Source organism: Plecotus auritus, assembly GCF_963455305.1.
Source record: "Plecotus auritus genome assembly, chromosome: 1".
NCBI lineage: Eukaryota > Metazoa > Chordata > Mammalia > Chiroptera > Vespertilionidae > Plecotus > Plecotus auritus.
Genome location: NC_137770.1, coordinates 26808155 through 26824845, shown reverse-complemented (window position 1 = coordinate 26824845; position 16691 = coordinate 26808155). Strand labels below are relative to the sequence as shown.

The window sequence follows — 16691 nt, the reverse complement described above, 5'->3', positions numbered from 1 at the left end:
TAACTCAGTACTATGTACTAAAGGCTTAGGATGACCTCTCTAATCCACAAATCTCTCCCCAATTACTAGCAACACCAATACTAATAACTTACACTACGTGCCAGGTAATGTGCTTCACAGGCATTATCTCAATTTTCATAACAGTCCTATAAAATAGGAACTCGAAGGATACCTGTGCTTTGGGTGAGGAACCTAAAAGAGAGGAAGTGAATCATCTAAGGTCACAGAGCCAGCAAGCTTGCAGAATCAGAACTTGAGTCCAGATCTGACGGACAACAAAGCCCATGCTTTAAACACCACTGTATTAATCTACTGGCAAGTAACTCTTCTGTCTTAAGCCCCTTAAATGCTGAAGCTCTTGGCAGGCAAAACACATTAAGTCCAAGTACCTTAGTATGAGTGAGTTTATGACATCTGTATAACCCAACAAATTGGGTAATATAAACTCATCCGGAACTGATGAAACAGGAAGGGGAAATGGCACAAGGAGGGGGGAGGAGGCTCAAAAAGAGTAGTCTACTTACTTGACCTCAAAGTTCAAAGCTGCCTTGTGCCATCTCCTTTAATAGACTACATGATATCTGAGGACAAAGATTACATCTTATCCTTGTAACTGTGGGTGAAAAAGGGTCAAATAGTAAACCTGACAAGCTCAAGGTGGTCTGAACGTAAAAAATCCTAACTAAAAGTGGGTCATGGTGGGTCGTCATGTCCTAGGCCTGTAGCTTCCTTGAGAAAGGTCAACTTTTACCTTTGAAATTGTCTATTTTCTTTGTGCATCTAAGATAACAAACCTTTGAAATGTCAGGGTAATTTTCTTTTCCAGACCCCTCGAAGGCACAACCACCCACAGCAGAGCACAAGAGCACACTGTTGTATTGTTGCCCACATGCTATTCGGTGTACCGTAAATATTTGTACCCACCGATGTACAAGATGCATCTCTTGTGTTTTACTTTTTATCTAATCTCAGAGATTTCTCCATTTTGCTTTCTCCCACCTCCCTAATCTATCACCAAATAGATTTCATGTAACCCCCTTATATCTTCTCCTTTGATTCTAATCTATATACAAAGAGCCAGTGTCGTAACATCCACAACGACTGGAGGCTCAACCAAGTGTCAGGCTATGCGTGCAGCAGGCGAGCAGGCTGAACTGCTGGCCTCTTGGAGAGAGAGAGAGGCGGGGCTGATCAGCAGCAGCAGCCAAGTCTCTCTCTCTCTCCCAGAGGTCAGCAGTTCAGCCTGCTCACCAGCAGCCTGGGGCGGCTGCTGATCAGCCCCACCTCTATGATCAAGCCCGGAGATAGGCCCGGAGATGCTGACTGGCATAGAAACTGACCAATCAAAACCAAATATGGGTGAAGTGCAAGGAACCAATGGCTGCCTAGGAGGTGGAGCTTTTGACACAGACTGACATAGAAACCGACCGACCGATCAGAACCCTGGGTGAACTGCGAAGGCAGAACCTAAGGTGGGGGCTGAGGAGGAGTTTTAAGGGCAACAGTTGTCTGGTGTAAGGTGTAAAAAAAGTGATTCAATTTTTTAATGACCTATTTGGCAGTATAGTGCATATGGCTGGCTATCAGTCCAGATATAGGGATTATGTGTTTTTGTCTGCCAAGAGCATCTCCTCCTGCTGAAAAAGGCTCCCCCCGAATTCAAGCAATCCTATCCTATATAATCAATCTATACTAATAAAAGGGTAATATGCTAATTAGACTGGGTTGACCAGCCATCTTCCAGACTTCCAACTTCCTTCCAGACAAAGCCATGGTGGTGGGGACCGAGGCAGAGGCAGTTAGGGGTGATCAGGCCACTAGGGGAGGGCAGTTGTGGGTGAGATCAGGCCGGCAGGGGAGGGCAGTTGGGGGCGACCAGGCCTGCAGGGGAGGACAGTTGGGGGCGAGATCAGGCCTGCAGGGGAGGGCAGTTGAGGGCAATATCAGGCTGGCAGAGGAGGGCAGTTGGCGGTGAGATCAGGCCAGCAGGGGAGGGCAGTTAGGGGCGATCAGGCCGGCAGGGGAGAGCAGTTAGGGGTGATCAGGCAGGCAGGCAAAGAGGTTAGGAGCGATCAAGCCAGCAGGGGGACAAGGTAGGGGCGATCAGGCCGGCAGGCAGAGGGGTCAGAGGCAATCAGGCAGGTAGGCAGGCAAGTGGTTAGGATCCAGTCGTCCCGGATTGTGAGACATCCAGCAGTCAGACATCCCCTGAGGGGTCCCAGATTGGAGAGGGTGCAGGCCAGGCTGAGGAACCCCGCCTCCGTGCACAAATTTTGTGCACCAGGCCTCTAGTGTATAAAATAAACTGTAAACTGCCATTCTCTGGAGCATTTTCCCAATCCACTGAGATTTTGCTTCCTAGCAATGGTTGTCAGTTTGGCTCAAATAAACTCTTATAAGACTTTTTCTAATGCTGGACATTCTTTCATTGACATAAACATATGTGCAATTATTCAATTACCTTACTGAAAACACGAAAATGGGATGGATGAAAGATACGTGTTTAGAACAAATAAATAAGTTACTACAATGTTGAGCCTGCCTATTCTGGAACAGATGGACAGAGATAGGAAGATAAAGAGGAACCCAAGATTCAAAAGGCACTGAATATACAAGGCACATATCACATATATATGACATACTACATATACACAGGCATTCAACATTCATGAGGTCTTAAGCCACTTGTTGGTGGCACCCTTCTGGTCCCTCATGTCCTCTGCCAAATAAGACCATCTAATGGACTGAGTGGGCTAATATTACCAGATAATGTACTTGCCCCTATGCCTCTCCAAATAGTGGAAATTTGTGCAATGGCACCAGGCACCTCTGTCCTTGTGCCCCCTTGATTAAACTTCAGTTCTAGTACTTGCAGCCAACCACACTGTCAGCAGCAGCAGAGGGAATGAGGATATACATACCCAGAATTCAGGAAGTGTGGCACTTCCAACCTGCTTGCACCCTACACTGTGTGTTCACCTGTCCCATTTCTTTCCTGTTGCTTCTCGTCCTGAGTTTTGAAATTGATTTAATAAACCATGGGGCCTGGGCATCTTCATTTGGACTGCAAGCCTTCTGCTCTGTAACCTCTAGGAGAGCTTTCCTGGTAACATACTTAGAAACTGCCTTTGCATCGAGGTAATTTCCCACACTCATAGTGCCTTGCACAGTGCTTGTCCATAGCCCAAATAAAAATCCTCATAATTCCACCTATAGTCACTCTTAACTCTTTCTTCCCAACTCCCAAATAAGAAGTCCATTATGAGACTCCTCTGCCCTCTCTCTTGCCTGTAAGACGGTGCTGTCTGCAAAGCCAAAGCCATCCTTCAACAAGGCTGTGATGTAGCTGAGATCCATGCACAGGAAAGGACTGCCTGAGGTGAAATTTTCCAAGTTGTCACACACTGAAGGGGAGAGAGAGTAAAGAGTGGAATTCAAGTTTGCAGCCAACTGAGAGGTGTGTGATTTTCTCTAAATATAGACTTGGAATAAGCAAAGCAGAATTCTCCGTTTGGCTGATGCCTAGGAGTCTTAGAGGCTAGAACTGTGAACTGCCAGCCTCTATAAGACTGCAGCTTCTTAAGAACTTGAAGATTTCTGATGTGATAGCTTACCTACTCAAATTTACATGGGCCCTCGTTTATTTGCTAAATTTCTATGTCTATTCTTTGAGCTTAATTCAACCACATTCCTTATATATTATTAATGCTGAGGCCCTGAGGACAGGGAAATCAAAGTTAGCATTACTCTGGGGACACTGGATAAGATTATTTATTTATGTTTTCAACGGACTCTTTCCAGGAAACCTCTGTGGCTATTTCCCATATATTTTGGTGCTTGATGTTTCATTAGCACTGATAACACTATTTCAACTAAAAAACAACACCAGAAATGTAGAAAAGCAGGTTTTCACTATTTTCCTAAAGCCTCTTCTATTCTCATATTTTTCTATGTCACTTAATGCTTTAAGCTCCTGGCAAAGACAGGAAACTAGCCTCTGAGAGGCTTTCTGCCGGCTGTGGAACTTCGGGACATGTTAAGGTCACTGGACTTTGTACGGTCTCACAGACTCACTGCTAAGGGCTGCCACTGACACTTACCTTCCTTTGCTTTTCTTTCAAAGTCTTCAACTTTTAAAATACCCCCCTTTTCATAATCTGAAATGAAGCAGAAGAGTAGCTGATGTTAAAAAATGTCAAAGAAACATAAGAAAATTCATCCTAGTGAGATTTGTAATAAAGAAAAACAGGAAATAAAATCCCCAACATTAGAGAATGGATTAAATAAACATGATATTCATACAAAATAATCTATGCATTCTGCTTATTTATAATCTATTTTATGTTGTATGTATTTAACCACAATAAAAATTTTGATTCATTTACAAAAACACATTAGAAAATAGAAAATCAATTCATATCTCAGGCCATGACAGATTACATACATATATCATCATAGCTAAACAAAAACATTACTACTGTGATAAAAAAAAAAGTTATAAAGAGGGAGGAGGAAACTTTAGGGTAATATATGTGGTTTTAAATATTGAATCTGGTAATGATTTCATGGGTATATACATATGTCAAAATTAGTAAACTATACACTTTTTTTCCCCACATCACTCGGGTAATGTGCTGATGTAACAAGGTTTGAGGGAGGCACATCTCACAAAAGAGCGTGAACACCCAATCATCACACTTATGAATTACCTGTACATTTTAAAATAGGTACATTTTATGCTGAATGAAATAAGTCAGAGGACAAAAACTATATGATTTCACTTATATGTGGATTCTAAAAAACAAAACAAACAAAACGAAACAGACTCACAAATATAAAGAATAAACTGATGGTTGCCAGAGGGGAGAGGGATGGAAGGATGGGCAAAAAAGGTAAAGGGTCCAAGAGGCACCAACTTCCAGTATAAAATAAACAGATCCAGCAATGTAATGTACAACATAGGGAACATAGTCAACAATATTGTAAGAACTTTGTACAGTGACAGACGGTTACTAGACTTACAGTGGAGATCACTTTGTAAGATATATAAATAAATGTTGAATCACTATTTTGTTCACCTGAAACTAATACTGTATGTCAACCATATTTTAATAAAAATAAAGTATGTGCATTTTATTTTATGTCATTTATACCTCAATAAAAAAGTAAAAAAGACTTCATGTAAAATTTTAAGGCCATTTTCTAGCTCTAAAAGATTCTCAATCATATGCCCACTTCCATTCGAGTAACTAGTGTCACTCAACAACCAGCACTGAAGAGTAGGATGATCACCTCCGACCAAGCATTTCAGATAATCCCTCTCCCTTTCCCACCAGAGCCTTGCCCAATGTCCTTCCTGACCTGACACCTGGAGTGAACTTACCAATCATGTGTGTGTCAACAGCTCGATCATAGTAGTAAGAGAAAGCATAGAAGGAGCTTCTCTGGATCTCATCTGGTTGGTGAAGTTTTCCTTGGACCACCCTCAGCACTTCAGCATAGCAGGGCTCAAAGCCCACCTCCCCTGCCAGGGCAAAGTGCACAGGGACACGGTGAGAAAAATGACAGGGGAAGGGACCACTCTCTGAGGCAAGCTACTGGAGCCAATGAGGAGACAGAAGGAGGAAACAAGGAAAGCTGAGGCTCAGGACAAAAGGCTTACAGAGATGAGCAAAATTCCACAGCCTTGCCGGTTTGGAGGAAAGGCACCTGCTTCTCTATGCAGCTCCCCTCCCTAACTCATGCTCACCAAAAACAGCCCCAATCAGCCTAGAGCTGCTGCCTCACATTACGTTTCATAGTGCTTATGAGAAGTAGCTAGAAGGCTTGCCTACTTCCTTACTAGAAAAATCAAGTTCTTCCTTGATTTCAAGGTCTGTGCCTTTTATAAAACTTAAAGTGAATTATTCTCCCTATCATCTCAATTTTAAGTTTCATCCTGCTGAGGGCAGAAACCCTTAATGCATCAGACCCCAGGTCTAATGGATCCACAACACCGGGCCAGGGAAAGAGCAGGATACAGAGTGACGGCTGTTCACGGTCACTTCCCACTATTTCTTAGAGGCATACCAAGATCTCTTTGCAACGAGTTCTGCAATATGACAAGTTTCTCTTGAGCTCTGTAAAAAGTTTCACATGGAACTTCTCCAGACTTCAAGTGTAAAAATAATTTCAACCAGTGGAAAAAAAAAATCACTTGCCTTCTTGGATGCCGCCATACTGGTATTTCACGCCCCCAAAAATCCACTCTGCTTCTAACCATCTTGGTAGACAGGCACTTCGAAAAGTATGTCCCTCAGTCCCTGAAAGAAAAACACCAGACCACAAAGTAAAGAGACAAGGATGTGAGAGAGGGAGGCAAGCAAGAAGCCACTAAGGTGGAAAGTCATCACCAAGGTGGCTGGGCCTTCAAATCATATTAAATTAGTTCCATGATTACATCCTAGGACAGGAATTCTTAACAGGGTTCACAGATGGGCTTCAGAGTGTTGGTGAAGCCCCTAAAACTATGAGCACATTTCTGTCATATGTGCATGTGGTGGAGGGAACCATGGCTTTCATCACCTCCGAAAGAAATCCCAAACCTACAATGGACCAAGTTCCCTCCTTTCTAAAAAGGGGGAGAAAATACTGTTCTACTTTTCTCATCGGTTGTTGTGAGGCTTAAATGAAACACATTTGTAAACTGAAATGCTATACAATCATCATCACAATAATAGCTTACTGGCTATTATTGCAAATACAAAGTGCTTTAAATGCAAAGTCTTACTTTAGGTGAGGAAAGGGGCACAGAAAGGTAGCTAACTTGCCCCAAATCACAAAACTGAAACTGAACCCAATTCTACCTGACAGCAAAAAGCTGAGCTCTTGCCTAGCCCATGTGGCTCAGTGGTTGAGCATCAACTCATGTACCAAGAGGTCGCTGGTTTGATTCCTGGTCAGGACACATGCCCAGGTTGTGGGCTTGATCCCCAGCAGGGAGCATGCAGGAGGTAGCCAATCAATGTTGATGTTTCTCATCGATGTTTCTCTCTCTCTCCCTCTCCTTTCCTCTAAAAATCAATAAAAACATACAAAGAAAAAGAATCAGTTAAAGAAAAAAAAAAAGGCTGAGCTTTTAACCCTTCTACCAACTGTGAAGAGGTGAATGGAGTTGCTCAGCTATTCCACCCTGCAAGTGGATTTTTTTTGCATCTGCATCTCCCTTGTAAAGCCAAGGGCTTGAGCAAGCTCCTACCAAATTCACTCTTTGAGCCTTGAATTTCTGCAGATACTTCAGCCTCCTGGCCACAGGCTGTTACCCCATACAAACAGACCTTATTCTAGAAATGACTAATAATGCATACCAAAACTTATCTGAACTCATAAAGGAAAAAAAGAATTTGCCATTATTATGTCCATTGTATAACATACTAGAGGCCCGGCATACGAATTTGTGCACTAGTGGGGTCCCTTGGCCTGGCGTGCGCCCTCTCGCAATCCGGGACCCCTCGGGGGATGTTGGACTGCCAGTTTTGGCCTGATCTCTGCAGGCCAGGCCGAAGGACCCCACTTGTGCAAGAAACCGTGCACTGGGCCAGTTTCGGCCTGATCCCTGCAGGCCAGGCCGAGTGACCCCACCGGTGCAAGAATCTGTACACCAAATCCATGCACCAGGCCTCTAGCATGCATATAAGATCTTTGGTTAATCTCTTCCCGCCCTTCCCCTCTGAGATTCATCAGTCTGTTCCATGTTTTCATGCCTGTGTGATCATCTGCCCCCCTGGTGGTCAGTGCGCATCATAGCTACTGGTTGAATGATCAACCGGTCACTTAGGCTTTTATATATATAGGTGCTTCCAAATTCAGCATAACTCTTTCCTCCACAGAATCATTCCCAAGGAAGGGAAAAGGCAAGCTGAATATTGGGTTCACTCTCACCATACCCCAACCAGCACAGGTACCCAGACGAACCTTCTATTTCCAGGGCTCCCAGAGTTGCTAGTCTTGCAGCTTTCAATCCAAATCCCAAGTAACTGTAAAATACAGGATTGACTACTTTCATGCTGGTCCTGAGTCCTCAAGCCTAAAGCTACCTCTTTCAAAAGTAACATGGTTCCTCTGTGACCTATTCATCTAGTGTGGCTAAGTGGTAATTTCTGCACAGTTTAGATCGTGGCACCGCAGTAACTACTTTCCACAGCTATGACTTAAAGGCCAGAGATAGTGATGCTGCCTAGGGTCCCACCCTGGGAACCACCCCCAGAAAAGCTCTCATCTTAGCTCCCAGATTCACTGTGATCAAATCCTAGGCTGGATTTTGAACATCTGAAGGCAAACTCAATGGCATTGGCATAGAGCTTTGGCTGAACTTTTACTGAGTGTCCTCTTTATAGAGAAAACTTTTGACTCTTTAAGTCATATATGTTGGAAGCCAAGAATGGATAAATACTTGGATCCCTTGGTACAAGCATGTCAAACCCGCGAGTTTGACATGCTTGCCTTAACATTTGGTAAGTGGGTTGAGTTTCAGGTAATAGGCCTCCAGGGACTAGTAAAGACTATGTAAGACTTGTCAGACGCAATTAATAGATGTGAAAATGCTTTAAAAAGTTAGAAGACTTGCCCGGCTGTCATAGCTCAGTGGCTGAGTGTAGACCTATGAACCGAGCCAGGAGGTCACAGTTCGATTCCCAGTCAGGGCACGTGCCTGGGTTGTAGGCTCAATCCCCAGTGGGGGTCGTGCAGGAGGCAGCCAATCAATGATTCTCTCTCATCATTGATGTTTCTGTCTCTCTCTCCCTCTCCCTTCCTCTCTGTAATCAATAAAAAAATATTTTTAAAATAAGTTAGAAGGCTCATACTACATGAAATATTATTCCTCCCTGTTCCCCTCCTCACCTATGTGTATAGAGCTTATAAGTTCTGTTAAACATCTCAAAGGAAGTGAGGTAGCCCCTAGGGGTTTGTTCCAGGGTTTTCTGCAAATTAGAAAAAGCAAAAAGGCTATTCAGAATCTGCAATTATTCTAAGGATGTTATCACCACCATCCCTGTCCCTCCCCCAGAAAACAAGAGATGGAAGAGACAGATTAAACTGCTAAGCTCTTATGGCTTGAGGAAGCAAAGGGACTCTGAACAGTGACAAAGAAAAGTTCACTCAGTTATTAATTTACTCTACTCAGCCTATTTGTAGTGGAGCTGCTGCCTAAAAATAGGGCACCACTTTCCTAGCACCATGATATGCCTGCCAAGTGAGTTGCTAACCAAACCTTCATGGTAATGACTCACCTGAAACTGGGGTAGAAATGTGATTTGGGTGGAGGCTCCCCCCAGATCCAGGGTCCCCACAGTCTCCTGACTGTGGCCATGCAGCTGACCTGTGGATGAGAGCCAGTTTGAAAATGTTCTGCTCCTGGACAGCCCGATACTCCTTGATCTGCAATTTCTCTCCTGCTCTGGAGGAATTCCATAAACACTCCATTGCTCCCTGCCCCCATGGATTACAGGCAAATGTTAACCTAGAAGGACTCTTGCTGCAGCTGAGGCCTTGAAGGCAGGTTATAAACACTAAATCCTGTCTTTCCTCTTTTTTACAAAAGGAAAGAACAATACAGGAAAAAAGAAAGGTAATTTTGCTCTCTGACCCTGTGTGAAACCCAGTCAAAATCTTAAGATACACTTGAGAATGTATTACCTGTCAGAAAATTCACAGTAATCCAAGCTAATATGCCTGAAAAAGACAGAGACAAGGATTACATCACAGAGCACTTTCCCTCTTCTCTGGCCCCATCTTTGTTCGCTTTTCTCTCTAAAGTTCATGTCTAAAGCACACACTTCCCTTCTCCCCATACTACCATTTCCTGCTATTCCATTCCTCCATGCTTATTTGTTTCTCCTTAGTTCCTTTTTCTTCAGCACCCCCATCCTGTTCACAGTCCTTTAATCAGATCTTTTATTAACCCTGGCCCTCTCCCTCTAGAACATATATCAACACCTCTCCACCTTCATAGGATCCATCCATGATGCTAACACTGTCATTTGGTACCAGGAAAGGTGACTTCTTGAAGATCTCTTTTACCTAGAGAAAAAGGAAAAAATTTGAATTCCCCAAGGCAATAAAACCGATTTCCATATTTTGGCTATGTCCTAAAAGACTTAGAAAACTACTCTCTTCATTTTCTCTAAATAAAATCTTAGAACTCATTCATTTTCTCTAAAGAAACTAGAGAAGGCCCAGCGGTGTGACTCAGTGGTTGAGCATGGACCTAAGAACCAGGAAGTCAGGGCATATGCTCAGTTTGCAGGCTGGATCCCCAGTAGGGGGCCTGCAGGAGGCAGCCTATCAATGATTCTCTCATCATTGATGTTTCTATCCCTCTCTTCTCCCTTCCTCTCTCTAAAATCAGTAAAAATATATTTTAAAAAGAAAAAAAAAGCTAGAGAAGAAACTATGCAAGTTATTAGTGATTTCTTATAAAAAGAAAATATAGGAATTCCTTTGACTTTAAAATAAATTGCAACCAACCAAATCATCTACATTTATCGGTGAACTGGACCTAGGAAAGGGCATACATTTGACCTTGCCAGCTCATATCAGGATCCTGTAATTTTTTAAAACACCTGATTAATTCTACCTGGATATGTGCTGGAAGCTAGGAGGATCCCTGCCCACTCCATTTCTTAGATGAGCAGATAAATTTGGAGAGTAGAAAAGAGTTGGGCCTGGGGGGCTCCTGAGACTACAATAAAGTTTCTGCTGTTCTCCTATCAAATTCTATAGTTTTTGTCCTTCATGGTAAAGGAGCTCACGTCCCTGGGCTGAGGTACTCTGCTGCTAGCCCTGTCAAATCCTGGCACATGGCTGGAGCCTCTAAAGAGTCAGATCCCAAATCTAAATTTACTTATTCTATTTTAGAAGATGAGAATGAAGAGCTTGCACAAATGCTCTTGACTCTCTATAAATATAGGTCAATAATATGGGTGTTATGTCTTATTTTCATATTAGTGGCCCTGCGCACAAATCCGTGTTAAAGTAGCCCGCTGCCGCTTGCCTCAGCTGGTTGCCCCGCCCACCACCACTAGTAGCTCTCTGCTGCACGTAGTTCAATGCTCTGCCCTCCTGTAGCTCTCTGCTGCAGGTAGCTTACTGCCCCACCCTCCTGTAGCTCTCTGCTGCAGGTAGCTCACTGCCCCGCCTCCCTGTAGTTCCCCACTGCTTATAGCTCGCTACCCCGCCCTCCTGCTGATCGGTTGTTACGTGATGGCGTCCCAACCAATTTGTATATTACCCTATTATAAGTATAGATTATAAGTATAGATGATTATCATGTTGGGGAGGGAGAGACTCCAAATAGAGATAGGAAAAATTCTAGTCTTGGTTGTTCTCATTTCTGACAGAACAAAACACTTCATGAGGTGACCTCTGAACCCTATTTCAACCAGGAAACACCAGTTAAGTGATCCATAAACAAGCATTTAAGAAGATAAGCCATAGCTGGTGTGGCTCAGGGAATAGAGCATTGGCTTGGGGACTAAAGGGTCCCAAGTTCAATTCCAGTCAAGGGCATGTGCCTGGGTTGCAGGCTCAATCCCCAATAGGGGATGTGCAGGAGGCAGCCAATCAATGATTCTCTCTCATCATTGATGTTTCTCTCTCTCTCACTCCCTCTCCCTTCTTCTCTAAAAATCCATGAAAATATATTTAAAAAAAAAGAAGATAGATAAGCAAACAGGAATAAACAGTTTCTGCTCTTGCCCTCTCCACCCCATCCCTCTGCTCAGAATTAATTCTCAACATAGCAGCCAAGAGTGGTGCTTTAAAAACAGACATCAGATTATGTCTCTCCTTAGCTCAAACGCTCCTGTGGCTTCCCTCTTAGAGAAAAAGCCAAAGTCCTTACACTGGCCTTTGATGCCCTATCACTCCCTCTCCTCCAGCCACCCTACCCTGAATGCTGTTCCTTGAACATGTCAAGCACATTCCTGATTTAGGTCTTTACACCTGTTTCTCTAGCATGGAATATTCTACATTCACAAATGTTTTACATAGCTTGTTTCTTTATTCCCTTCAGATCTCTGATCAAATGCATCTTACCAATGAGGTCTTCCCTGACCACCCTATTTAAAATAGCATTTCTCCCACACTACCACTAGCATTCCTATCTGCCTTACCCTGCTTTATTTTTTCGCCATAGCTTTTAAAGCACCTGACATACTTTGTATCGACTTGTTCATTCTGTCTTGGAAACTAGGATGTTAGTTCCATTAAGACAGGGACAGTGTTATTTTTGTTTCCTGCTCTATGTCTACTTCACCAGTGCCCAGTACATAGTAAAGCACTCATATGATGAAAAAATGAGTGAATGAAAGGATGAATGAATGAGGAATTGGAATTCAGATTCTCATAAGGACATTCCAGGTAGTTTGTCCTTGGGCAAGGGACTTAAGCCCTCTGTACTGACAGTCAAAGGAGAATCTATAATAATAAAAGCGTAATATGCAAATCGACTGAACAGCTGAACAGCAGAACGACCGTCCGGACAACCTTCCGGACAAAGCCAGGGCTGTGAGGGCCAAGGCAGCTGGTGCTGCGAGGGCCAAGCCCCTTGCACAAATTTCGTGCATCGGGCCTTTAGTGGATTTATAAAACTGAATTAACACACCTAAACATAGAATCATTTTTTTGCTGTGATTTTTTGTTATAATGGGATTCTGCACATATTCTTCACAATATTCATTATTAATCTTATTATTTTACACATTTTTGTATAATAAAATGTATAATAATGTTTAAAATAGAGTTTTTTAAAACTCTCTGTACTTAGTTTTTATCTGAATGAGTAATAAAATAGATATCTTTAAAAATCTTTCATACTTTACAATTCCATGATTCTTCTCAAAACCTTTATACTAAGAGAAAAAAGTAAGACACACAAAAAAAAATATAAACTATATGACTCCATTTACAGGAAATGTAAGAACTTGCAAAACTAATCTATAATGACATAAAGCAAATCAGTGGTTGCCTGGTTTCACTAGAGGGGGAAATTGACTACAAAGGGGCACAAGGAATGTATGTATTTGTCAATACTCATTTAACTGTATACTTAAAATTGATAAATTTAATTGTATGTAAGTTACTCCTCATTAAAGTTGATTAAAAACAATTCTGCTGTAATAAGTTTAGAAAATTATGAGCATCATGATCCTGGACAGTGTGGCTGATTAGATTGGGTGGTCTCCAGTGCATCAAAGGTTGCCAGTTTGATTACTGGTCAGGGCACATGACCAGGTTGTGGGCTCGATCCCCGGTAGGGAGCATACAGGAGGCAGTCAATCTACGTTTTGCTCTCACATCAATGTTTCTCTCTCTCTCTCTTCCTCTCTCTCTAAAAATTGATAAAAATATATTTTAAAAAAAGAACATCATGGATAGAAAGTGTTTTAAATTTTTTAGGAAAAGCTCTATAAATTCAAGAGTAATATTTTAAAATGTAAATAACTAGCTACAAAAGAGCCCAAAGTAACCACAGTGCTTTAGCAATGGTGGAATACTAAAGGTTAACATGCCAGAGGGCTTTAAACCCATAAAGCAAATGTTTATATAGGGAAAAAGAATTATGCAAGATGCAGATGATTTCAAATATTACCTCAAAGAGCAGAGCCTGGGCTTTCTGTTCTGGCAGTAAGCGCAGTCCTGCTGTTGCCTTCAAAACCACTGGGGTCCTTTTCCAATGACTTCGGGGGATTGAGTCTTTGGCTACCTCCAAGAGCTCTTGAACAGTCTCAGCACCCTTCAAAAAGAGAAGAGCCACTCATGCAGTAAAGAGTCCATGTGGTGGCACTTGTATATTCCCTCATCATGTTTCTGTAGGAGCAGAAACCTAGAGAAGTAGGCATTTTTGAAGGAGAATCCATTTCATTTTGGTTAAGTAGTAATAAAAATGATTCTTTTATAATGTGGTCATTTTAATTGATTGCTATTTTGTGTCTCATATAAATTAGCTTCAGGCCAGAAAGTTGCATATAGTGAAGGAAACACATAATTAGGAGTTAGAAGGCTTGCTTGCTAAGCCTGTGCCTAACATAGAGGCTTCCTGGACTTGGCTTCCTCAGCTGTGATATGGGATATATTCCTCGTACCACCACAAACTGCTGTGTACATTACATGAGGCAGACTGTGTAGTTTCCACACAAAGGCCAGCTGTAGCTGTTATTATGCTACACTTTATATGATTTCCATTAGGTTCATTTTTACATCACTAACACCTACATGCATGGTACACAGTAATGCTTAATTTGATTAATTCAAAAAGCATTATTTTAAATCCTCCATTTCCCTGAGTAAACACCTAAGCTGATACATGCTGCCTCTTATAATCATTATAATTAATAGCAACCATAACACAATCGTCTTCTCTAAATGTCAAATCAGTCTTTGATAATGTAGTTGCTCTCAAGAGCTCCTAGTTTTCTAGCATTTTTGCCATTTTAAAACAGTGAGCTGAGAAAATAAACATCCTCTCAGTTCTTCAAGTTCAAATCATTTTTAACATTAGGTTTCCCTTTGGTTAATGATTATGCTTGAGACACTGAATAATATCTTTAACGCTGCTACCAAAGTTCAACATTCTATTTTATTCTGACTTATTCTATTTTAATGTGGCCTCTGACACGCTGGGTTTTGCATGTTGTGGGTGCCCCAATGTGAAACATAGACACAACAAAACCATTCATCCTCTGTTACCAAAGATTTTTTATCACATATTCTTGCCTAATTTACAGAGTATAGGCATGGTCTGTCTTATATCAAGATGTTCTGAAAGGAGTTCAATGGGTCTACATTCCCTAAATTGTCTGTCATGTTTATATCTCATACCCTATAGAACTTCATGTCTATCTTCTACATTAATCAATGCAGCTGATGGCTTCAAATCAAAATCTTAAACAGTAAATACAAAGGGAGAAATCTCTTAAAGAGATTCTAGCCTCCTTCCACCAAAGCCCTAGTGAGTTCAGGATATATAATTTCTGTTATCCAGGAGATTAGCAGAGGACAGAAAACCGATCTCACACATAACCTCAGTATCAGTAGTGAACAGCATGAGATATTTAACAGCAGCTGTGCGGTGAAATTATCAAGATATTGAGAATCTAAACATCTTATTGTAATTGTAAAAAAAACCCACAAAACTCACCTGCTTAGGTTGATCGACAAAAGCAGAAAGTCCTGGCTTCACAGAATCAAAAATTTCCCCTTCCAGAACTGGAAGCTGTCCTATTTTGTCCAGGGATTAAAATAGAAGAGAGATGACCGATTACCAAAAGTTAGGCTGCTTCTGATACTGGGCTCTGTGTCATACGACCTACTAGATTAACCTGCTATTCCCTGAGCTATTCCAGGTAATCCCACCTGTGGGGAATGGCTGGCAGGAGTACTGAGGAAGAGACAGAGGATGATAGGCAATCCTTGAGAGTCCCTCTGTCATTTCTCTGGTGGACACCTAGTTCCTACTCCTTTCCCTAGGCTTTATATGTAACTTGAAGACAGAACCCTGGAAATTCAGAAAAAATTATACTTCAGGGTCCCTTCTCCCCTTCTCCAAGGATGGTAGTGATCCTTCTCTCGAGACTACCCCAATATTCTCAATATTCTGCTCCCGGAAGTATCAACCACCTTTCAAGAAAAGGAAAGACAAATTTTAGCTATACTTCTTGGACACATGGGTTTCAAACTACAGGCAACCCAGATCTCTCTTAATCTCACATTGAATTAAACATTATGTACTCAATTATAGTCCAAAATGTTCTCTGAAGAAAGACATTCAATAGCCATAAGATTCTGTAATGCACATTACACACTCTCAGTACATTTGTTTCTACTAGAGTATGGATTTATCGACTCTGGTGAGGGTACCAGTTGCACTTACCTGCTATTTTCTGCACAAAGGTGTAAACATGAATTCGTGTTCCAGTGCTCCCTGCATCAAACATAATTCCATACAAGGTGCTGGTACTGACATTGATGGGGCACATGGAAGACAGGAAGACACCCTCAAACCAAGTCTGCTGGTCTCTGTGGAAGATAGTGCTGCAAACACAGGATGCCACCAACATGAAAAAGGCTGCTCCCCAGGAAGTGGCCATTCTCTTCCCAAGATGTGGTGAGTCTAGACCTTTGTTGCAGAAGCAGTGCTGCTCAAACACCTGCAGTGGCTTAAAGGACAAAGCCACACAAGGTTAGATCACGTGGCCTTTTTGTTTACACCTGTAAAAGAAGAAACACCTATCATAGAAGTACCACCCCTTCCCTAAGGTGCTCCTTCTTCTCTGTTTCTAATAACCAGAACAACCAGATAGACCAGGGTGATACAGACTCTTAGGACCTTTTCTGAAGACTATCTGGTTGCAAAAGGAAATTTGGGATTTAAAATATATTTAACCAAGCTCTGCTTTTAATTGTAGAGTGGATCTCACATATTCAAAGGCTCTCTCTGACACCTTGCTCCTATTGTAGAGTCCAATTTTCTTCTCTCCATTTTGACAACTTTGTCTTTGGAGCATGTACTAGCCCTCTCTCCCTGTTACCTCACTTTCTTCTTTTTGATATAAGAAGCTTCAATTTCTGAATTAAAGTTATAAAGTTCCAAAGGAGTTATAAAGTCCCAGCACTGGGGTGTTCCCAGCCTTCAAAAATCAGGTTATTGGACT

General features: G+C 42.0%; 1 protein-coding gene across 6 annotated transcripts in view; it reads right to left on the bottom strand.

The window, feature by feature from the left end:
- The window catches only part of ENTPD5 (ectonucleoside triphosphate diphosphohydrolase 5 (inactive)), a 47661-nt gene that overhangs the window by 4556 nt on the left and 26414 nt on the right, over nucleotides 1-16691 (bottom strand). For 4 of the 6 annotated variants that reach the window (XM_080647613.1, XM_080647614.1, XM_080647612.1 and 1 more), the window contains 12 exons: nucleotides 15911-16196; nucleotides 15179-15258; nucleotides 13631-13774; nucleotides 9984-10059; nucleotides 9676-9711; nucleotides 9270-9358; nucleotides 8881-8960; nucleotides 7954-8015; nucleotides 6201-6302; nucleotides 5384-5524; nucleotides 4101-4157; nucleotides 3289-3404 (listed from right to left, as the gene is read on the bottom strand). In XM_080647613.1, the coding sequence (XP_080503739.1) occupies nucleotides 3289-3404; nucleotides 4101-4157; nucleotides 5384-5524; nucleotides 6201-6302; nucleotides 7954-8015; nucleotides 8881-8960; nucleotides 9270-9358; nucleotides 9676-9711; nucleotides 9984-10059; nucleotides 13631-13774; nucleotides 15179-15258; nucleotides 15911-16127 (1200 nt within the window). In that variant the 5' untranslated portion in view covers nucleotides 16128-16196. Of the gene's footprint in view, nucleotides 1-3288; nucleotides 3405-4100; nucleotides 4158-5383; nucleotides 5525-6200; nucleotides 6303-7953; nucleotides 8016-8880; nucleotides 8961-9269; nucleotides 9359-9675; nucleotides 9712-9983; nucleotides 10060-13630; nucleotides 13775-15178; nucleotides 15259-15910; nucleotides 16249-16691 lie in introns of all 6 variants that reach the window. The other 2 variants (XM_080647617.1, XM_080647616.1) reach the window with 2 other exon arrangements.